This window comes from Nyctereutes procyonoides, unplaced genomic scaffold (genome assembly GCF_905146905.1).
Source record: "Nyctereutes procyonoides isolate TBG_1078 unplaced genomic scaffold, NYPRO_anot_genome, whole genome shotgun sequence".
NCBI classification, from domain to species: Eukaryota; Metazoa; Chordata; class Mammalia; order Carnivora; family Canidae; genus Nyctereutes; species Nyctereutes procyonoides.
In genome coordinates this window covers 35,060,259-35,084,053 of record NW_026575043.1, presented here as the reverse complement: position 1 = coordinate 35,084,053, position 23,795 = coordinate 35,060,259, and the positions used below count along the sequence as shown (strand labels likewise).

At 52.0% G+C, this 23,795-nt stretch overlaps 3 protein-coding genes across 4 annotated transcripts in view; 2 read left to right on the top strand and 1 right to left on the bottom strand.

Annotated features, from left to right (window-relative positions):
* DGCR2 (DiGeorge syndrome critical region gene 2) overlaps nt 1-14,292 on the bottom strand; it is a 91,226-nt gene extending 76,934 nt beyond the window's left edge. For both annotated transcript variants that reach the window (XM_055322497.1, XM_055322498.1), the window contains exon 1: nt 13,955-14,292. In XM_055322497.1, the coding sequence (XP_055178472.1) occupies nt 13,955-14,033 (79 nt within the window). In that variant the 5' untranslated portion in view covers nt 14,034-14,292. The remainder of the gene's footprint in view (nt 1-13,954) is intronic.
* Nucleotides 14,293-15,981: 1,689 nt separating this feature from the next.
* TSSK1B (testis specific serine kinase 1B) lies at nt 15,982-19,046 on the top strand. Its single transcript, XM_055321893.1, has one exon. The coding sequence runs from the start codon at nt 16,602-16,604 to the stop codon at nt 17,709-17,711; it is 1,110 nt and encodes a 369-aa protein (XP_055177868.1). The 5' UTR covers nt 15,982-16,601; the 3' UTR covers nt 17,712-19,046.
* Nucleotides 19,047-22,067: 3,021 nt separating this feature from the next.
* TSSK2 (testis specific serine kinase 2) lies at nt 22,068-23,436 on the top strand. The gene has a single exon (XM_055321894.1). It carries the CDS (start codon nt 22,363-22,365, stop codon nt 23,434-23,436), a length of 1,074 nt encoding a protein of 357 aa, XP_055177869.1. The 5' UTR covers nt 22,068-22,362.
* The last annotated feature ends 359 nt before the right edge of the window (nt 23,437-23,795 follow it).

Sequence of the window (23,795 nt, the reverse complement as noted above, 5' to 3'; positions counted from 1 at the left end):
AAGATTTAAAAAATTAAAAATGGGCAAAGGACGTGAATTAGACATTTCTCCAAAAAGAACATGCAAATGGCCAACAAGAATAAGATGAGATGTTCAACATCACTAATCATTAGGGAAATGCAAATCAAAACCATAATAAGGTATTACTCCATACCCCTTAGAATGGTCACTATTGAGAGAGGGGGAAAAAAAGAAAAGAAGAAAGAAAAGAAAGAAAAGAAAGAAAAGAAAGAAAAGAAAGAAAGAAAGAAAGAAAGAAAGAAAGAAAGAGGAAAGGAGGGATCCCTGGGTGGCGCAGCGGTTTGGCGCCTGCCTTTGGCCCAGGGCGCGATCCTGGAGACCCGGGATCGAATCCCACATCGGGCTCCCGGTGCATGGAGCCTGCTTCTCCCTTTGCCTGTGTCTCTGCCTCTCTCTCTCTCTCTCTGTGACTATCATAAATAAAAAAAAAATAAAAATAAAACCTTTAAAAAAAAAAAGGAAAGGAAAGGAAAGGAAAGGAAAGGAAAGAGGGAGGGAGGGAGGGAGGGAAAGGAGAGGAGAGAGAGGAGAGGAGTACTGACAAGAATACAGAGAAATTGGAACCCTTGTGCACTACTGATAAGACTGTATAATGGTGCAGTCACCATGGAAAACAGTATAGAGGTTCCACAATAAATTAAAACTAGAATTACCATATGATCCTGCAATCCCAATTCTGGATATGTATCCAAAAGAACTGAAAACAGGATCTCAAAGAGATATATGCACATTCATGTTCATCATAGCATTATTCACAGTAGTCAAGAGGCAGAAGCAATCTAAATGACTCATAGATGAATGGATAAAGAAAATGTGGTATATTCATAAATTGAATATTATTCAACCTTAAAAAGGAAATTCTCTCATGCTACAATATAGATGAACCCTGAAGATACTATGTTAAGTGAAATAAACCAATTACAAAAGGACAAATACTGCATGATTCTACTTATATGAAGTTTCTAAAGTAGTCAAACTTAAAAAATGGAATGCCAGGAGCTGCGGTGAAGGAGGAAAAGGGAAGTTGTTATTCAGTGAGCTAATGAGTTCCAGTTTTGCAAGATGAAAAAGTTCAAGATCTGTTGCCCAACAAGGTGCATTTCATTAACACTACCATACACTTAAAAATAGTTAAGATGGTATATTTTATATTATGTGGGTTTTTTGCCACAACTTAAAAATTAAAAAGACAAACAGGGATCCCTGGGTGGCGCAGCGGTTTGGCGCCTGCCTTTGGCCCGGGGCGCGATCCTGGAGACCCGGGATCGAATCCCACGTCGGGCTCCTGGTGCATGGAGCCTGCTTCTCCCTCTGCCTATGTCTCTGCCTCTCTCTCTCTCTCTCTGTGTGACTGTCATAGATTAAAAATAATAAATAAATAAATAAATAAATAAATAAATAAATAAATAAATAAATAAATAAATAAATAAATAGACAAACAACCTAAACCTTGTTGCCCTGGATCCGGTTAATCCTCTGAGATCAGTTTTATTACTCTCCCCACTTAGAGAAAAGAAGATGAGGTCTTCTCATATCCCTCCTGGGGCTGGTTTCCAATGTGCAAAATGAGGTGACAGTGGGCTGTAACCTAACCCTCACAAGCACAGACAAGACATGGAGCAATTTTAAAGTCACAAGGGAAATATTAACACTGAATAAACTCCTGCAAGAAAACAGGCCTATAAATCCGAGGCACTCTAAAAGGAGATTGACATGAAGGCCCAGTCATCAGAAGATTTGCCCCAGCTCCTCCCTCAGGCTAGTTCAGTGGGGATGAAACTCTGACACCTGTTTGAATTCCCATAGGAGCTCACAAAAGCACACAGCTTTTCATTAATGGGCCTCTTTTAAAAATACTCAAAGATAACGAGTTGTTACAACATAAGTTTTATTTCATGTCCTTATCTCAGAATCAAAATCAAGAGTAAGATTTAACACATCAAAAATGCTACCTACCAAGTAGGGTTATCATTAGGGTTCACTGTTATTGCACACCTAGTGCTTAGAAGAGTGTAGGATGCTCAGAAATGGGGGGATGGGGTAGCAGAAGGATGGCAGTGATGATGATAATGACAACAACACTAATGGCAGCCAAGAACCAAGGCCAAAAGTACAGGACCGGGCCAGGAGGGGATGCTTTCAGCTCCCAACAAGCCGAGTGTGAGACTGCCTGAAGGACATTCGTGAGGACCAGCCGTGGGCAGGTAAGATGGCAGGTTAGCACCATGACAACAGTGGCCAAGGCTATGGGAAGAAGACAAGAAAAGTGGGTGGGCAAGGAAGTTCACATTGAAAAGTCAGGAGCAGAAAGATGAGAGGGAGGAGGGGGCCAAAAGAACCAAGGGTAATGGGCAGCCCCGGGTGGCTCAGCGGTATAGCACCGCCTTCAGCCCAGGGCGTGATCCTGGGGACCCGGGATCGAGTCCCATGTCGGGCTCCCGGCATGGAGCCTGCTTCTCCCTCTGCCTGTGTCTCTGCCTCTCTGCCTCTCTCTCTCTCTCTCTCTCTCTCTCTTAATCTGTGTCTCTCATGAATAAATAAACAAAATCTTAAAAAAAAAAGAAGAAGAAGAAAAAAAAAAAAGAACCAAGGGTAATGAAGTACCTACTGAAGCTGTGCAATATCAGAGTGAGAGAGAGCTCTAGCTTGCCCGAGTTTCAAATACTGGCTCCACCACTTACAAGCTGTGTGACTTTGGGCAAATCACTTATTCTTCCAAGCTGTTTCTTCATCTGTAAAATAAGGTTGATATGAGTACCCACTTTCTATAAAAAGGGCATCACACTCTGCACTGCAATTATAAAGGAGAAACACACAACAGCAACTAGATAGAATTTTATAACATTATTTTATTGTGTGCCTTAATCATTTTTTGGCTTACTTTCTGGCTTTTACAAGTATTATCATTTTTACATTTAGTTATACGAAATCTTTAAAATACCTTGTTCTGATCATTAACTTTTATTAATGCTTCTTAAGAGATAATAGAGCTGGGGATCCCTGGGTGGCTCAGTGGTTTAGCGCCTGCCTTTGGCCCAGGGCGTGATCCTGGAGTCCTGGGATTGAGTCCCACGTCGGGCTCTCTGAATGGAGCCTGCTTTTCCCTCTGCCTGTCTCTGCCTCTCTTTCTCTGTGTCTCTCATGAATAAATAAATAAAATCTTAAAAAAAAAAAGAGAGATAATATAGCCATGTCATTCAAAATCCACAAGGAGATTATTAACAAGATTTCCAAGCTTCTTAAAGCATCCGTGTTTTCTTGATTATAAACAGAAGGTGGTGAGGTCACCAGGGGGAGGCCGCTAAAACACTAATCCCACAATTGGTCAGCCAGGTCCAAAGAGCTGTGACAGCATTAGTGTCCATACAAGCCATGAGCACTGAGAAGGTGCCTCTTCCTTTGCAGGTGGGCGCCAGATGATGCATCTGTCTTCACTCAGTCTCCCACAGCCATGCAGCTCTTTCATCTTATTTTGGAATTATGGTACAAGAGGCAGAGCACCTGGCTCAAGATAGCAAGCTTTGGTTTCCAGTTTCCGCTTCTTCTACTTAAAAGCCAAGTGATGCCACCAGGCAAGGTAATATCCTCTCTGGGCCTCGGCATCCCAATCTCTAAAGTGGACCCTACCACCTGCCTTACTACCTCCCTCCCAAATGGGACTGTCGGATAAAGCATGTGCACAATTATGCCCAAACTCCTAGGCCAAGCTCAACCCCACCTTCAGACAGCTCCCCCACACCCCCCTGAGACTATGAGAACATGATACACACCACGGGGAACTTATTAAACAAGCTCAAATGACCTCGGCCATCTAAACCTTCTACTTATTTTCCCAAAGAAGCAGCTGAAATCAGGAAGAGTGACTTGCCAAAATTACACTGACAAAATTGTCACTGACAAAACTAACAAGGTCTCAGGACTCTTAGAAATGAAAAGTAATTCATTTAAATATTTAATTATTACATAATAACTTTTCAAATGAACTTTCGACAATGGGATAATTTTAGATTTACAGAAAAGTTCCTATATGCCATCATCCAGTTTCCTCAGTTGTTAATATCTTACACTACACACTAACATGGCATGTTTGGCATAATTAGGAAACAAACATTGGTACCTTTCTATGAACTGAATTCCAAACTACTGAAATTCCACTGGTTGTTCCACTAATGTCCTTTTCCTGTTCTAGGATGCAATCCAGGGCACCACACTGTACTTAGTATTATAAAGTAATTTCTAATACACTCTATCAGAAATTTTAAGGTTAACAAAATTAAATAACTAATTAATAGCATTTATTAATGTTAAAATCTAAGGAATGTAATCATTTGTTATAAATGTTACTTACTTAGCCTTTCTCTTTACTGATGCTGAGTGGTCATTTATTCAATATACATAATTCCCTTCAAATCAGAGAAACAAAATTGGAAAAAATACCTTAAGCAAATAGCAACTTACACTAATGAGTTGACTTGTTAAAACTATAAATATTTAGACATAAAAATGATTTTTAACTTACCCAGGAAAATACTATAACGTATTCAATGAGATGTTTCCTTACTAATTGGTGTGATGAAACAGAAGCTTGTTATAATAATGAGATTATAATAATTACCTCTCTCAATATTCTTTATTTAATAAAGATGGTTTCAAATCAACATAGTTCTGCTTTGTTTTAATTTCAACTAAGTTCCACGCCCATTAAAGGGCTTGCTCTCAAGACCCTGAGACCAAGAATTGCACACTCTACCAACTAAGCCAGCCAGGTGCCCCCAATCAACCCAGTTTTGAATCTAACTGTATAACAAACATACAGAAGAGAGAAGAAAACTAATCCAAGTAGCTTTCACACCCAGTACACTGTACATATACTATCAGTCTAAAAACAAAAAGGGCTGCAAAAAGGAAAAAAAATCCAAAATTGTACTCAGCTGGTTTGCTGTTGGTACTGGTAATGGGTATAGCGTTTCTGAAACTATTCTGTGCATGATAGGACTAAGCAAATAAGTAAATCTACTGATGTTGTTGGAAGCCAGAGTTCTTATTGCAGAAAAAGGGAGATACAAATATGAAGTAGGGAAAGCAGGCAAGATCCTGTGATGCTGGGTTGTGACAAAAAGAAACAGTATGAACTTACACAAAAGAAACACACACAGACACATCCATACACACACATGCACAGAGACAGACATCCACATACACACACCCCAGCTGGACTGAAAAATCTGATAGCAGCGACATCCCAGTAGCAATGAATATACCTACCACCAATACCCTAGCTTCTAAATACCATCCCCCCTAAAAGGAACCAGTATTCCATGGAAAAATGCCTGGGGAAGGAAGGATACAAGATGAGACTAGTAATAAGGAATGTTCAAACTGGATAAGGACTGGAGGTATAGCTCAGGGGTAGAGCATTTGACTGCAAAATGGATGAGGACATGGCGGAAGGATACAGATGCCAGCCTAAAGGGGTTTGTTTCCCCTGCCTACAGCAATTACAATATAAGTATCAAAATGAATCATGACAATAACAGACTACACACACTGAATAGAAAGAAGAATCCATGAATCCACATTGACAGTAAGAAGTGAAAAGGAAGAGAACCTCTCTTGTATAATAGACTACTACTAAAGAAAAAAGTAAAAGAAAAATCATTTAGCAACCATCACAGTAGTAACTGATTCAAGCAAGAATCACTAATAGATGCTGAAAAACAACAGGCAAGGCTATCTCCCTACCAAGTACCTGCCAATCACGAAGGGGGAAAGGCACTTTTCCCCCAGAGATACATAGCCATGCCATCCTACCAGATGATGAAAGTTATTATCGCCATTCCTAGGACAAACTGATGGGCTGTGCTTCCCAGATGCATGCACTGAGAAGGACTCAATGATCTAGGGTCATTTTGGCACACCTGCCAAAAATGCATCAACCAAATCTAATCATAAGGAAACAACCTGATAAACCTAAAATGAGGAATATTCTATAAAATGATTGCCTGTACTCTTTTACAAGTTGGTAATATCAAAGGCAGACAAGAAGCTGTTCCAGATTTTAAAAGATTAAACAGATATCAAAATTAAATGTAATACATGACCCCAGGCTGAATACTGGCTTTGAAAAATATGTTGTAATGGGACAATCGGCAAAACGGGGACATGGCTAATAGTACCTCCTTACATTTCCTGAATATGACAACGCTACTGTGCTAAGAGAATGGCCTTGTTCTTAGGAAATATACACTGAGGGACTTAGAAATGAAGGGTCACGATGCCTGCAACTTAGTTTCAAGTAGTTTCCCCCATAAATGTAAGATATATCTGCATACATAAAATATGTGCACAAATGTGTGTGAGTCAAAAGTTAACAGTTGGTGAATCTAGGTGAACTATATATAGGAAGAGTTCATAGTACTACTCCTGCAACTTATCTGTCTGTATGAATGTTCCCAAAGTAGAAAGTTTAAAAAACAACAACAAAAGAAAAAACAACAACAACAACAAAAGAATGAAGTATCCCTCTGCCTCCCTCTGAAGGAAGATATTTTGAAATCTTAAATCTTTTTATAATTAAGCTTCCTCATACCAATAAAACAATGCTGTCCACTCGATCTTTGGTTTCATTTTTGCCCTTAAGGGAACTCTCTACTGAATGATTCTGCTCATGTCAATGTCCCCTTAAATGGGCACTCTAATTCTAAATTATCCTTGGTGAAATTATGCCATTTAGATACATAAGCACACAAATTTGAGTTACATCATAAATACATGTGAAATCCAGGAGCCCAACCTGAAATTGTTGCAGATCTAGCTTTAAACTGAGACAAACACATGAGGGTCTGGAAGCAGCCAGCTGAAGCACTGCCTCTGTATTTTAGCACTCAGGTCCCCCAGCCTATTGGCCATGCCGTCTCTAACTGTAAATCTCACTAACATGCAGCTTCTGGTTGATGAAAAGTTTAGGTAAGATGCCCAGAACCAGACCTCACAGACAAAGCAGAATAAGGCTGAGGAAAGTTCTCACAAAATCTTGTCAAAAACAGAATAGTTGGGCAGCCTCGGTGGTTCAATGGTTTAGCGCCGCCTTCAGCCCAGGGCATGATCCCGGAGGTCCAGGATCGAGTCCCACGTCAGGCGCCCTGCATGGAGCCTACTTTTCCTTCTGCCTGTGTCTACCTCTCTCTCTCTCTCTCTCTTTCTGTGTCTCTATGAATAAATAAATAAAATCTTAAAAAAAAAAACAAAAACAGAATAGTCAACAGCTGAGGGCAGACGGACAACAAAGTGATCAAACTGATGGCTAGCTGTCAACAATCTGGAAGCCAGCCTACAGAGAGAAACTGGAAGGGAGCAGGGGCACAGACTGAGGACAATGACCAGCCCAAGCTGGCTGAAGCAAATGCCACACGAAGCAGAGAAGAGGGAGAAAACCAAAGGGCAAGTATGGCAGTTCTTGCACCCACCAGCTCTTAAGCAAGGCTTGTGCTATGCAACGGCTCAAGGAAGGCCAAACCATGCCCTCATGCAGGGGAAGTCTGGTTCTCACGTCTCGGTGCCCCGCAAGTCCATCAGAGAGGAAGCCCAGCCCACTCACCCCTAAGGCTTCTTGCCCAACCCACCCCCACCTCCACCCCCACCCCAGGCTGGGTGTCTGGTGAACTTCAACAAGGATCCACGTTTGTGAGAAGCCTTCACCCGCTCTCACCTCGCAGCCCAGCTCACCCCCACAATGTAAGCTCCAGGCCAGCTGGCTCCGCAGGCCCCCCCCTCGATACACCGGTCCTCCAAAGGCGTTCTTGCAGGCAGCCGCAAGGCCCTCATCCTCACCACCCCCACCAGGGGCAGCTGTGAAGCCCGCTGGCTAAGGGAGCTGTTGCTCTTTATGTCAAAATATAAATAGCCATTTGTGCATTTGTTCAATAACTGATTTCTGAGAGCCAACTCTGTGCCAAACTAGGCCTAGGGGACACAACATGAACGTGACAAAGAATAAAACGTGTCAGTATGAACAATCATAGCCCTGTCCAAAGCACCGCGGCTGTTTTGGGGGCTCTAGGAAGCCACATACACCCCCTCTCAAACCATGGGAATGGCTAGACTCATTTAGCGCTCACTTTGTGTCAGACAGTTGCTCAAAGCCGCTTCACTCTGCTGCCTCCCAGGTGGGCGTTCTCTCCAAGAAACATGCCCTTATGCATACACACTCATGCACCCAGACCTTGGGGGGGGGGTGTCCTTATACTCTCTAAAGTCCATTCGGAGCTAACATGAATGGCCTTTTTGTCAGACATGTGTTAGAGCTTTATACTCCTTGATTTTAATTCTTACAGCATCTCTCTAAAGTATGTTCTATCATGTCTGTGTTACAGATGAGGAAATTGAAGCTCAGTGCAGTCAGAGCGGGCAACACAGTGGGCCCTGATGCCCAGTCATACAACTCTAGGGTCCATGCTCTTAACCCACCACACTGGACTCACTGTGATCTAACCACAGCCATTCCTTCACCAAATGGCTTGTGTGAAGCAACAGACCTGAGCTTTCCTCCCTTCCAGGTTGATCAATGCCCAGAAGCCCCAGGACACTCTGGGTCTGCAGCTCACAGTGCTCCAACCAAGGCCCACTGGCCATTCACCCACCCCTGGAATTGCCCTGTCAAGGCAACCATGTCCACACTGATGGAACACACAGCCCAGCTTGAAGCAACAGGACAAGATGTGACTGACTTTCATTAAACACCCCAAGTAATTGGTAAATCACACCAGAAACAAATACAGCTATCACAGAATAACCATACTTTGAGCCCACCCATCATTCTAGCAAAGCGTTGGCCCAAAATCGGGCTCTCGAGATTACTGACCTGCTCTGCAGATTGGAAGAGGAAGGGATCACTCACCAAAATCTCAGCACCCCAAACACAAAAGCTCATGGGATGAGGGAACAATCTGGCAGTGTGCCACAGAAAAGCCATTTAATCAGTCCCTCGCTGTCTCCTAGGTCTTAAATGCTGTCAGTGATACATTCCACTTAGAGTTGAGAAACTAGGGATCCCTGGGTGGCGCAGTGGTTTGGCGCCTGCCTTTGGCCCAGGGCGCAATCCTGGAGACCCGGGATCGAATCCCACATCGGGCTCCCGGTGCATGGAGCCTGCTTCTCCCTCTGCCTATGTCTCTGCGCCTCTCTCTCTCTCTCTCTCTCTGTGTGACTATCATAAATAAATAAAAATTAAAAAAAAAAGAAGAAAGTGTTTTTATAAAAAAAAAAAAAAAAGAGTTGAGAAACTACCAAAGTTTCCCTACGCCAAGTACCAAGAGAGGCAGAGGAACAGAGGTAAGAGATCACCCATGCAGGGAGGGCCAATGACTAGATCACCTGCCATGTCAGCTAAGAGGACAAGCCTCAGTGCTGCCCAACCACTCAGGGGAGAAGAAGGGGTAAGGAAAGTGCCAGTGAGCTAGCCTGGGTAGCAGGACCAAAGAAGGTCACAGGCAAAAGCCAGAGGAACAGGAAAGGCACAGCCTAACAGCGTCAAGAAGGTGCAGACCTGTCTGGCAAAGTGTGCGACAGCAGCAGATTCTCCATTCCTAACACAAGAACCACCAACTGAAATAATAACCTGACTCGCTGCCACCTGGGCCAACCGGAGCTTAACCACAGTGCTTCCTGTGCCCTCAATACTTTTCCATGTTGACGGTGCCCAGCACACAGCAGGTGGGAGTTGGCAACAGTGCCCCGTACACAGCAGGCTGTGGTGACGGCTTGTTACAGGGCTGTGGGGGGGCATCACCATTAATCTCCCAGGGGCGCCAGGTACCAGGAGCCTCCCCCTGCTCTCGGCAGTGGCCAAAGTGTTCAGGAGAAAAGGCTCACTTACTCTCAAATAGTTCAGAAGATAAATTTTGTGCGTGCCTACACACACATGCACGTGCATACACAAGGTTATAAGGCAGATAAGGTAAAACAAGGTAAGTCTGGGTAGAGAACATACAGGTGCTCTTTGAATGAATTTTATTCTTGCAACTTTTCTGTAATCTTGAAATTATTTCCAAATTTTCTTTGTGTGTTAAAAAAAAAGAATTCATTAGTTAGCAAGCTTGGAAAGTATATTAACCCTACTTTCCAAATAAAAAGAATGAAACCGTTAAGCCGAAAGCGCAATCAGCCAGTGAATCAAGTTCTACAGTGTTACGGGCGGGTGGGCTGTAAAGGGAAGAGCTCACTCAGAACGTGCCTGGCAAGCCCAAGTGCAGGTTCAACTTCCCAGCTACTTCTACAAGCTTCACCAACGTCTGCTTATAAAATATCCACACTCTCCCTATTCACTAACTCAAGTGCTGCTCCAAAAGCAACATGCTACAGCCACTGGTCACTTCACTGAAGATTTTCAGTTCAGCAGACAGCAGCCCACTCTGGGTCCCTAACGACAAAGGGGAAAGAACCCTTAAATCAGAATCAACTTACCTGGGTTTGAATCCCAACTATGCTGCTCACCAGCTATACGACCTGATGCAAGTCATTTGCCTCTCCCAGCCAGCTTTTCCAACAGCTTCCAGGCCTGCCACCTCATCTGACAGCCTCACTGAACACAAGTGCTGGGAGAGAGCTCACTTGGAGAAAGCAAATGTTCTCTCAGCTATGAACGGTGGAGTCACCCTGGACAGAGCCGTGGCTAACACCGCGGCATGATGTTCTTCCATAATTGAAGCTAGAAAAACAGGTTTAGAATCAGCAATCGCTGCTGCGTTACCTGCACACCTGGAGAAAGGGTCACTGGCCCCCAAAAGCCCCTCAGCAGAGGTCTCCAACCTCCCCTTCTCACCAAAGCCCCAGGAGAGAGACAGAACACACACCACCACTGGTCGTTATGGCCGACTGCAAAAGGGACTTGGGGCTGGTTCTAACCCTCAGATCAGAGTATTTAGATGGAAAATAGCTCCACAGCTGGGGTTAAGGAGGCCAGGGCAGGACATACACAGCTGGGGTAGACAGAGGCTCAACCAAGGGCACATGATGGGAACACAGGCCAGACATCAAGGACCAAAAGCTCATCGCAGCCACTCAGTTTCATGAGCTCTCTGTGGTCATCTCTATTTATAAAATGGGGCTAAGGGCAGTCACCCACCTCAGAGGGACCACCTGCGAGTTCATGAGCGCACACGTTAGTACACATTGGAATAGCATCTGGCATGTAACACATCCTCAATCAACCAAGATCAAACATGCGTTTAAAAGAAATTTTAGGGATCCCTGGGTGGCGCAGCGGTTTGGCGCCTGCCTTTGGCCGAGGGCGCGATCCTGGAGACCCGGGATCGAATCCCACATCGGGCTCCCGGTGCATGGAGCCTGCTTCTCCCTCTGCCTATGTCTCTGCCTCTCTCTCTCTCTGTGTGTGTGACTATCATAAATAATAAATAAAAATTAAAAAAAAATAAAATAAAATAAATTTTGCCAAAAGGTCAAGTTGAGCGCTCTCTTGTTGCCCCCACTCTGAAAGGCCTCCCACCCTGGCCTGCACCAGGGAAGAACCAAAGGTGGCTTGGTCCCGAGTCCTCAAGGACTCCCTTCCTCCTGGGGAACAGGTTCTCCCTGGTGCCCTCCTCACACCCAAGGACAGGCCTAAGCCGGGGACTGTGATAGAAAGAATGCAGGTTAGGAGCAGGGAAGCTCTCCTTCCCAAGCGCCGGCCAACAGACCTCTGCCTGGAAGGACAAGAGCACAGACAAGCACCCAAGGAGAGCATCTGACTCAGAGGGAGACAGGCCCTTGCTGCTCAGCCAAAATCAGGGCACCAGCTGGAGCCCCTGGGAATTTGCAGAGCAACTCAAGATACCCCCAGGAGCCACTGCGAAATGCTGATCTGGAAAGTCATGGGATGCATGCAAAGGGCAACTTTGCTCCCTCAACCAGACACCTCCCTGCCCTAACTCAGACCAAAATGTGGGATCTCCTGTGAAGCCCTCCCCTGCTTCACAGGTACAAATGACTAGCCAGTCACCTCTGCTGCTTGCATCTAAGCCCCCACACTCAATGGCCTGATTTACATCTAGTTTCTACTCCATACCTAAAGGGCACTCCTAGAGAAAGGGATTTATTCAATTCATTTGAGAATCCCTAGTGGTAGGCAGATAGGGAGCCTTTGAAAATTCCGGAACTGCTGCTAGCCAGCTGGCATGATACATGGACAGAGAGCAAAGGAAGGGGTGCTGGGGACATTTGTCACCTCTATCACCCAGGCAGGAGATGCTGGACCTGGAACCAGAGGCACCCCAAGAAAGATAAGCATGATGTGTGGCTTGGTCCCTCAGTCTACCTGAGGGACTGATACGCAAAACTGGGACTCAAGAGCCAAAACCGAATGATGTGTCACCTCTCTACAGATGCCTCTCTAAAAAACTTAATCTAAAGAACTTAATCACAAGAAGCCAGAAATCCATTGGCTCTGGACCTCAAGAGCCCATTCAGTACTCCCTCCAAAGGCAGGCCTTTTTCTGGCTTCCATTCCTACTAAAGCCACCCCACAACCAGTCACCCTCCTGCCCAGAGAACCATCAGAAGCAGCAAGCAACGAGCTCTACTCAGAGAGGCCAGAAAAGCATCAGTAAAGTGACTCCCAGGTTGAGCATGAGCCCAGGCCCTCGGCCACCCAGTAAATGCTAGAGGGGAGACAGCACTCCGTAAGGATGACAAAGGCAGAGAGGTGTGTCCCATCTGTGGTGAGAGCCCTGGCTGAAGCGCCGAGGGGAGAGCCGAGCACCACTGTGCCCCCCAGGCTGCCTTTACACACAGAGATCTGATACAGCTCACAGACAATGGCCCTGGACACGTCCGCCTTTACCGGCCCCTTCCTCTATTAAAAAAAAATCACGAAGAATCATACTTTTCAAATGCATTGGTATAAAGACAAAAAATCTGTACGTGTATATTTCACATTTTCTTTGACCTAAAAGGTCACGGTTTTTTCCTTGCTGATTTTAAAAGACCACTTAAAAGCAGTCATTGTGAGCCCCCAGCACCAGGCCTCCTGAGCCTGACAAATGAATGCACCCTTCACATGGGAATTTGATTTCTGTTGCTGCAGTTCAATGGAGGAGAGGGTACACAACAAACAGGTAGAAATAAAAATTATCCCGGACCTTCCGGCTGCCATGATTCTGATTCTCCACAAGCTTACTTATAAAACCACGAGCTCCGAGGGGGGTTCCAAAAGCATTTAATTATCACATTCAAGGAACATTCCTAAGGGCCTGGCAGTGTCCAGGCGCCAGCGGCGGAGACCGGGCCGCAGCACCAGTCTCTGCCCCAGGAAGCTTTGCCTCACGCGTGCGGTGCTTGGTGGACTCCCAGTGGTACCTCCTTGGGCCGGTCTCTGGGCTGAGTAGTTCTCAACTGCAACACCTCACTGAGTGACAATGAGCGACACAGCCACCACTTTCCAGCCAAGAAGTTTCCAGGGCTAAGACGCTGGCACCAAACGTGGGAAACCAGGTGCCTCCGAGGGATGCTCTCTCGACCCCCGTACTCCAGCCTGACCCCAGCCGCTGGGCAAGGTGGGCGCGCCCCAGGGGCGCAGCTCCTTGGCCAAAGAACTCCCAGGCCCCAGAAGTTAGGTCGGGCCCCGCACATCGCTCGATTCTCAAAGCGCGCAGCGCTCCACGGACACGGATCCAAAGGTAACATCCCTCGAGAACAAAGTTCCATGATGTACGAGTCGCTCTGAGCCCGGGTAAACTCTCCGCACGGGCCCGGGCGGGGGGCGCGGCGGCCCCGGGGCAGGCCTAGCCGGCGCCCTCCGGGGGCGCGGCCCCGCCCGGGCAGGGAGGTCTCCGCGACCCCGGCCGCGCACACCTCGGGCCGCGCACACCGCCAGCCCCGCCCCGCCCCGCCCCGCCCCCACACGCCGCCCCCACCGCGCCGCGCCCACCGCGCCGCGCACCTGGCCGCAGCGGCTCGGTGACGGTGAGCACCAGCAGGAAGAGCAGCAAGAAGGCACCGCTGTCTGCCTTGGGCACCATTTATCCTCCGTTCATCGTCCCCGGGGCGGCCGCGTGACCCCGCGGGGAGGCCGGACCGGGCCGGGCAGAGGGTCAGGGGAGGGCCGGGCTGAGGGTCAGGGGACCGGGCCGGCTGAGGGCTGGGGGCCGGGCGCGGAAGGGCGGCAGGAGAAGGCTCCGGCGACGCTGCGGCTACAGCGCGCCGCGGAATCGCGCGCACTCCCGGCCTGTCTTGGGCTCCGACTCCGGCTCTGCGCAAGATGGCGGCCGTCCTGCTCCGCTCCGCGCCGCCCCCCGCCCGCGCCGCTGGCGCCGGCCAATGAGCGCCGAGGCGAGGGGCGGGGCCTGCCGCTCCCCCCCCAGCTCACCGCCCCCCCGCCCGCGCCGCTGGCGCCGGCCAATGAGCGCCGAGGCGAGGGGCGGGGCCTGCCGCTCCCCCAGCTCGGATCCCCGGCCGGACGGGGGGCGGAGCCTGAGCGGCGGTGCCCGAAAGGGGCAAGGCCTGCGGCTGGGACGGCGCGGGGCGGGGACTGGGAGGCGGGCCCGGCTGGCGGGCGGGACCTCAAGGAGTCAAGTGTGCCATTGGTTAAGCAGAGAGGTGGGGCTCGGGGGTGGGGCCCGGGCAGTAGGGCCTCCGAAGGGCCGGGATCCGAGGGCTGGACGCGCAGGGCAGGGGCGGTGGGGGAAGGGCAGCGGTCCAAGAGGAGGGACACAGACAGGGGCGGGGCGCAGCGGGGCCGAGGCGGCGGGGAGCGGGGGGGTCTAGGAGCAGCCCTGGAGGGCGGGGCGTGGAGAAGGGGAGGGACACGGTGGACCTGGGCGAAGGTGGACACGGGGGTCTGCACACCTTGCAGACCTGCAGGTCCAACAGTGCTCCCTAAAGTGGGCCTCTAAAGGCAGAACCGCAGCGGATAAGGGATGAGGAAAACTGCTTGAGGTGGCGGCGAGATGGGGGTATAGAGGATCCACCCTGTAAAAAAACAGGCAGGTGTGGCTTCCCCAGCACACACTACTGAAAACGTTTCAGATGAGGAAATAGCCTAAAGGAGTGTCCTACAAGGAGAGCTGACAGGCAAGCCCAGATCCCAGCCTGAAGCAGAACTGGCCTCAGGAGGAAGAGCCCTGCCTACACAACGTGGGAGGAGGGGGAGGAATGCTGGGCGCAGCTGCTGCCACAGCAGGCCACCTGTGCAGGGAGGAAAGGCTCCCAGTGCTGGCCTCGCACCTATGCGGAGCAAAGTGACTGTGGCAGAGGACACAGCACATGGAGTGTCCTCAGCAGGAGGGGAGCAAACTGGTCAACGGAAGGACCCCCAACCACACACACAAGGCCTGGCACAAGGTGAAGATAGGAGCACAGGAAAAGGGGGCCTATCTTAGCCCCATCCACTTCCAGCCCTGTCCAACAGTGCCCTGGCTGTTTGCATTGTCCTCATGGAACATTCCCAGGAGCAGCTGCTGCACTCAGAGGGATCTACACCCAACCTTCAATGTGCCCAGGGAGCCAAGCCAGAATTACAGACCCCCCAGGGAGGGAACTCACAGCTCAGAGCAGATAACCCTGCCAGTGGTCCCCCTGCAGAGCCACTGTTGGAGAAGCTGGCCAGCAAAGGTTCAGATGGGGAGAGTAGGACAGGGAGGTGAAAAGTCCAGCCACGCCATGCAGGGAGAAGGCAAAATCCTGGCTTCCAAAATGTAGTCACGGCTGGCCCAAGAGTCTTTGCCCCTCCTGATCCACCTCCACCTTTGGCCCCCCTGCACGGCCTGCAGGCTGCCTGTGTGGACACCACCAAGGACCTCTAGAACTGAAAGGAGGGAGGAAAGGTCAGGGATATTTTTTTCCCCAGCTCCCTCCTTGTGGGATCACTGCTTCTACACTCTTCCCAGGGTCCAGTGACCGACCTGCCCTTCTTCCAGGGGTCTGTTACTACCCTTGGAGTACCATACACTCAGCTCCCACCTTTGTAAGAAAGATGACTGTATTTTTTTTAAGATTTTATTTATTCATAGAGACAGAGAGAGAGGCAAAGACACAGGCAGAGGGAGAAGCACACATCATACAGAGAGCCTGATGTGGGACTCGATCCAGGGTCTCCAGGAGCACGCCCTGGGCTGCAGGCGGCGCTAAACCGCTGCGCCACCAGAGCTGCCCGAAAGATGACTGTATTAAACTTTCCTCAGACTGCCCTAACTTGAGTATGGCCTGGCTCCCGGTGTGCGAGGACCAGAAGACCGATGTGTTCCACTCAGCCCCCTCCTACCTCGTCTCAGCCAAATGCAAGGCCACTCTCCGCTGGCCTTTGGTCCATGCCAGCGCCCTGGCTGGCCTTCCAGGATTCCAAGTCCAAGTGGCTCAGGCTAGAGCCTCATTCCCGCAGGGCACTCCTCCTTTATGACTTCACCCACTGAAGTCACCTGGGAGACAGTGCTTAACGTTCCACTCCAGAGTCTTGGCCTCTAGGAGGCAGGGACAGCAGGCCCGGCCGGCCCAGAGGACTTTCTGTCCACAGTGTAAATGAGGACGCCACCGGCCCATGTCCCACAAGGATGTAGAGGGCAGCCTCAGAGGCACTGGGCGTTCCCGGCACCATGGATGACGCTGCCGTCCTCAAGCAACAAGGCTACATCATGGGGATAAATTTGGGAGAGGGCTCGTATGCAAAAGTCAAATCCGCTTACTCTGAGCGCCTGAAGTTCAACGTGGCGGTCAAGATCATCGACCGCAAGAAAGCCCCCAAGGACTTCTTGGAGAAATTCCTTCCCCGGGAAATTGAGATTCTGGCCATGCTAAACCACCGCTCCATTGTCAAGACCTATGAAATCTTCGAGACATCAGATGGCAAGGTCTACATCGTCATGGAGCTCGGGGTCCAGGGCGACCTGCTCGAGTTCATCAAAACCCGGGGAGCCCTGCACGAGGATGATGCTCGAAAGAAGTTCCATCAGCTGTCCTCGGCCATCAAGTACTGCCACGACCTGGACATCGTCCACCGAGATCTCAAGTGCGAGAACCTCCTCCTCGACAAGGACTTCAACATCAAGCTGTCCGACTTCAGCTTCTCCAGGCGCTGCCTGCGGGATGACAGCGGCCGCATCATCCTCAGCAAGACCTTCTGCGGGTCGGCGGCGTATGCGGCCCCCGAGGTGCTGCAGGGCATCCCCTACCAGCCCAAGGTGTATGACATCTGGAGCCTGGGCGTGATCCTCTACATCATGGTCTGTGGCTCCATGCCCTACGACGACTCCAACATCAAGAAGATGCTGCGCATCCAGAAGGAGCACCGCGTCAACTTCCCCCTCTCCAAGCACCTGACGGGCGAGTGCAAGGACCTCATCTACCGCATGCTACAGCCCGACGTCAACCGGCGGCTGCACATCGACGAGATCCTCAGCCACTGCTGGGTGCAGCCCAAGACACGGGGCCTGTCCTCTGCAGCCATCAACAAGGAGGGGGAGTGCTCCCGGGGTGCTGAGCCCTCGTGGACCCCTGAGACCCCCGACAGAAAGTCTGCCACTAAGGTGGAGCCCCGAGAGGAGGCACGGCCCGAGACAGAGCCCGAGACAAAACCCGAGGAGGAGGAGACGTTGCCAGTGCAGGTGTTGAGGCAGTCGGACACCACGGGCCTTAATGGAGAGCTGCTAAGCAAGGAGACAGAGGAAGAGGCCCTCCCACAACCTTCGGAGACACACACCTCGTGAGCCTCTCTTGGCCCAGGGGGCCGGCAGAGAACGAAGCAGAGCTCATGGCTTTGAGCCCGAGCTCCAAAGAAGCCAAGGGACAAGCCAAAGAAGGAAGACTGTCCTGGATGAGCCACTATTTTCGTCAGTTTCTCCTCCCTCCCCTTGAACTTGGTAACCCACATGGCTAAAGAAGCAATAAATCACTGTATTAGTGCAGACCCCAAGGTGAATGTCTTTGCCCCAGCTGACCGCGGTCATCCAGGGAGAGGATCCTGGGCTCTCCCCGCCGCCACCCCACTCTCGGATCGATCGCACCGCATTTCACCTCCAGTTTGGGAAAATACATCCCAGTGTGCCCAGCCCTGACTGTGACCTCAGGCCCTGGACCAGAGCAGAGAGCTGAGCAAGGAAGATGCTGTTTCAAGAGGGAGGCCATGAGTGCGGTGCTGGGGGCAGGGAGGGGGCAGCGAGGACAGAACCAAGAAGGGCAAGGGGGCTGCCTGCAGCAGAGAGGCGCTGTAGGCAGGGGCTCGTCTGCAGTTGGGGCTGAGGATCTGGGCCCTCAACACCCCAGCACCACCGCCTTCACAAGGCTGTGGGTGGGGAGGGGGCCTGCAGGGGGCAGATGGACATGCCTCTCAGCCCCTCTGGAGCTCCCCACCCCAGTAGGCAACTCATTTCTTTTGTTCTGTCCACCAGGGTTCCCCCCTCCTCCCGTGGCCAGCCAGCACCCAGGATGCCCTGAGTCATCCTGCCTGTGGTCATTTCCCCTGCCCCACTGGATGGCCCGGCTCCACCCGGCCTGTACGTCCCACAGTCACACTCTGTGTCCCCGACCACATTCCATTCCCTTCTAGTCCCAGTCTGTCCCCAGGGCTGATGCTCCACGCCAGAGTGAATAAGCAGACCGGTGTGCTCACAATGCTTGCCGTGCCCTGCAGCCTTTAGAGGGAGCAGGCCTGCACTCAGCTTCGCTGGCTGCCATGCCCTGCCTGGCCCACCCCGTGCTATTCTCAGGCTGCTCCCTCTAACCTCAGCCACCGCAGCCGCTTTCTCTTCCTGCCCTGCACTCACCCTGCGGGTTTGACACATCAAGAGGACAAGCGCCTTCAGACTTATCCCCCTTCTGCCCACGTCAGTATCTTGGAAAAACCCCAACCCCAGGCCCTGGGAGAGGTGAAGTCCAGTGAGGGCCCCGGCCCCACTCTCTTCGCACCCCTCCGCAAAGCACTCCACCTCTCTGCCTTGCTCCTGCCCTCCCCACAGCCACCTTCACACATTCTACATCTTCCTATCTCCATGTTCCTGTGTGTCTTCTCGAACACACGACTTGGCTACTGCCATGGCCTCTACCTGCCCTCTTTGTTCCCCCAGTGGCCAGAGCCTCCCTTCGGCATGCAGTCGAGATCCCACTGCCCTGGGGAAGGATCCCGGTGCAGGCCTTGGCCTCCCAGCCCCCTCCCTCAGCCCCAGCCCCACCCGTTTACGTGCCAGAATCACACTTGTACATGTGTCCCTTCAGACCTTACCCATGTCTCCAGGATCAGCCGAGGGGCCATGGCCTCCGCAAAGCCTTCAGAACTTGGCAGTCCGCCACTATAAGCTCTGCTGCTGGGGCAGGCCTGTGAGTGCTGAGGTCCAGGCACAGGACAGGCCCTGGGTGATGTCGGAGGAGCCACCCAATTTTTCCCAGAGGTCCCAGGAACCCAGCGTTGTGCAGATCATCTGGTGACAGAGTAAAATTCCAGAGTACATGGGGCTGGTTGGAGTGGGGACATCCTGAGAAGCTCACAAACCTCCTCACTATGGTCATCTGTGGCTTGTTGTGGTCGTCGGGCAACATGCAGCAAGAGGGCCTGGGAGCAACCCACTATGGCCTAGTCAGAAGGCAAACCTGGGCAGGAGGGGCCCCAGGAAGGAGCATCTGCTGTGTGCTTTACAGGTGGGGAGATAGCTCAGAGAGGGTGGGCAACTGCCTGAGATCACACAGCACAGAGTGGCGGCCTAGACGACAGAAGCCCCCGCCTCCCCGGGTACCCTCACGTTCCAGGCCATTCCAGCTGCTGGGGTCAGCCCTGGCTCAGACCCCTTCAGTGACCCTCCTGAAGGCTTTAGATCAAGACCCTCACCATGGCCTGCACAGTCTGTAGTGCTGTCCCCTCCCACCCTGCACACTCCCGCCACTCTGTGTCCTTTCAAGCCATCACGTGCTCTAGCAGGTTCTGGTCCTCCATGTGGCTAACTCTTCACACCTCAGCCCTCCCAGCCTCCCCAAATCCAATCCCAGTTCTTCCCTCACAGCCCTGTGTTCCCATATCACAGCACAGCCACCACTGGGCATTTGCACTGCTGGTGTGACACTGAAGCTCCCTGTCTTCTGGGCTTCAGGAAGGCAAAGGTCCTGTCTAGTTCATCAGTGAACCCCAGCATCTGGAACCAACCTTCAAATACCTATTGGGTGAGTGGAAAAATGGAGGAAACCGTAACTCAGAGGGAAGTGGCCTTGCCAGAGTCTGCAGGTTTCCCACACACAGGGCTGCAGCCTGGGAGGGCTCCTGGAGGCCCCTGGGCCAGTCAAATACTTCTCATCCCGAACACACCAGGAGGGCCTGCCCCCGCGTGCGTGCGTGTGCTGGATGAAGCCACCTGCTCCCCTCGCCCCCAGCTCAGCTCGTGCCTCCTCCACCGTGTCCCCCGAGAACCAAAGAGGCCACACTGTCCTGGGCAAGGTCAGAGTATAAGGAAACAGCATCCACAAAAAAACAGAAAAGTGGGTAGGTTGGCAGAGTCAGCCAAAAAGACAGACATGCAGGGGGTGCCCCAGAGAGAACGTGTGGGAGTGCAGGAGAAAGGCAGGGGAGACTGCTCTGGGTGCTGGCCCGCAAATCCTCATGGCCAGCCCCTTTTGGGATGCACAGGAGCGAAGTTCTGGTCATTTCTGCCAAAGACGTCCCAGGGGAGAGCAAGCATCAAGCCAGAGCTACTGCAACTGAAGCTCCAAAGAGCCAGGAGCAGGCCTCAGGGAGGCGGTGGCTGCTGGAGGGCATCTGGACTCCGGCCACACAGCCCCAGGGATCTTCCAGACAAGCCTCCAGCTGCAGGGAACTCCCCATGTGCCCCCAGGTATATCCACAGAGCCATGCTGGGGCCAAAACGGCAGGCACATCTGCCCAGCACGTCCTTCCCCTCATCCACGTGTACATGGTCTCCTCCATCACCTCCCCTACCGACCACCCACATAGAGGCAGGCCTCCTGAGGTGCCCCACCCACCCACCCCGCTGAACACTGAGCACATGGCACACCCACATGTGGGCACGGGATGCCTGCCATGGAGACCGAATGAGCAGCAGGGCTTCCAAAGTACTTAAGGAGACACATAAAGGATGCCACATTTCCCAAAGGAAAAAACAAAAGGGTTTTCACATTGCTTTCAGGTGCAAGACAGCTTGAGAGACGCACATGCCAGGAGTCCATCAGGCCTGCCCAGCTCCTCACAAGGATCCCCTCCTCATCCCAGTGCCTGCTCTTACCAGAAGCCCTGGCACCAAGGCTCCACCCAAGGTCCTGCCCCCCCTCATGGGCCACCGCTCAGCCCCTCTGTCTCCTATGCCCAATCCCCACCCCCCCGCCCCCGCCCCCGTAGGCCTGCCTTGGTCCAGCCTCCTCTTGTCCAAAGGCATTGGCCTCCACTCACCCAGAAACCCATCCTCTGTGTACCCTGCCAGGGACCATCTTAAAACGTGACTTGAGTCATGGCCCTTCTGGCCCCAGACCCTTCCCTTCTCCTCCACCCTCCCTCCAGATGTAAGACAGCCATTCTCAGAACAAGCCATCACCTCTTCCAGGCTCTTCCCTGCCTGGATGCCTCACCACCTCCTCTACCTGACTGAGGCCTGGCCCATCCTCCAGGCAGGCCCCAGCCCTGGGAACACACATCTGCCAGTGGGGGGCACAGGGCCCTGCCTGTCCTCCCACCCCACACACGCCCCGCTTACCACAGTGGCACTCCTCTGCCCAGCCTTGTACCCCAGAACAGAAACTGCTCTCATTCACAAGGCTGGGTGGAGCCACCGGCCTGGCCAGACCAGGGCCATTCCTCCCAGGCACCACCAGTTCCAAGGATACAAGTCCTAGAGAGGGTTTTCTTCACACCCCAAAGAAGCTGTAGGAAATAGGCCCTAGTGGGACATGGACTGATGCAGAGTCAGCCCGCACAGCCAGAAGGAAATGGGCATGGGGCTGGCACTCTGGCCTGACCTGGGGGGCCCTCCCTTGGGCCTGACTCAAGACCAGGAAGCCACAGCGAGGAGGAGGAGGAGGAGGAGGAGGAGGAGGAGGAGGAGGAGGAGGAGGAGGAGGGAGGGAGGGTTACCGCAGTCCTGGGTGCCAGCTTCCTTCCAGTGGGTGGGGAGTGGGCACTCCCACCAGGCCAGCCTGGCTTCCAAGGTTCCAGGGGCCCATTTCCCCCAGCTCAGTCCCTACTCCCGGCAGGCTGGCTTTATGACTTCACATGCTGAAGTCACGCGGAGACAATGCTGAGCTTTCCACCCCTCCGAGTCCAGGCCCAGCCCAGCCAGACGGCTCCCCACAGGGTAAATGAGGACAATGCCCGCTGGCTCACGTGGGGAGGGGATGTAGAGCGCAGCGGCGCCAGCCGCTCCTGGCACCATGGACGATGCCGCGGTCCTAAGGAAGAAGGGTTACATCGTGGGCATCAATCTTGGCAAGGGCTCGTATGCAAAAGTCAAATCTGCCTACTCTGAGCGCCTCAAGTTCAACGTGGCGGTCAAGATCATTGACCGAAAGAAGACGCCCACCGACTTCGTGGAGAGATTCCTTCCTCGGGAGATGGACATCCTGGCAACTGTCAACCACCGCTCCATCATCAAGACCTATGAGATCTTTGAGACCTCTGATGGGCGCATCTACATCGTCATGGAGCTCGGGGTCCAGGGCGACCTGCTCGAGTTCATCAAGTGTCGGGGGGCGCTGCATGAGGATGTGGCGCGTAAGATGTTCCGCCAGCTGTCCTCGGCCGTCAAGTACTGCCACGACCTGGACGTCGTCCACCGAGATCTCAAGTGCGAGAACCTCCTCCTCGACAAGGACTTCAACATCAAGCTGTCCGACTTCGGCTTCTCCAAGCGCTGCCTGCGGGATGACAGCGGCCGCATCATCCTCAGCAAGACCTTCTGCGGGTCGGCGGCGTATGCGGCCCCCGAGGTGCTGCAGGGCATCCCCTACCAGCCTAAGGTGTATGACATCTGGAGCCTGGGCGTGATCCTCTACATCATGGTCTGTGGCTCCATGCCCTACGACGACTCCAACATCAAGAAGATGCTGCGCATCCAGAAGGAGCACTGCGTGGACTTCCCCCTCTCCAAGAACCTGACGGGCGAATGCAAGGACCTCATCTACCGCATGCTACAGCCCGACGTCAACCGGCGGCTGCACATCGACGAGATCCTCAGTCACTCATGGCTACAGCCCCCCAAGCCCAAAGCCATGTCTGCCTCCTTCAAGAGGGAGGGTGAGGGCAAGTATCGGACGGAGTGCAAACTGGACACCCGGCCAGGCTCGCGACCCGAACACCGGCCCGACCACAAGCTGGGAGCCAAAACCCAGCACCGGCTGTTGGTGGTGCCCGAGAACGAGGACAGGATGGAGGACAGGCTGGCCGAGACCTCCAAGGCCAAAGATCATCACGTCACCGGAGCCGAGGTGGGGAAAGCAAGCACCTAGCGGTGCTGCGGGCCCGGGGGGGCATGGTGCATGGTGTGCGCCCACATAAACTAAATAGGCAGGTAGGAGCTGAAGAAGGCACAGGTGCAAGGAACAAGTAAAATCCGTCAATTAAACCACTCTTTTGATTACGTTCTATTAGCTTTCTTCCACTTAGTAGCAAAGACGTTAATTACTGACCACCAAATAAACCACAAAGTGTATACAAGCATCAAGAGTGCCCCGTGAGGAGTCTTTTTCTCTAGGACTCAGCCAACCCCCCTCCCTGCGGCATGGGGTTCTCCAGCGTAGGGGTGCAGGACCCGGTGCTTGGGGGCAGGCACACTCACGGTGAGGCCCTGTGGGCCAGAAGACCTCAG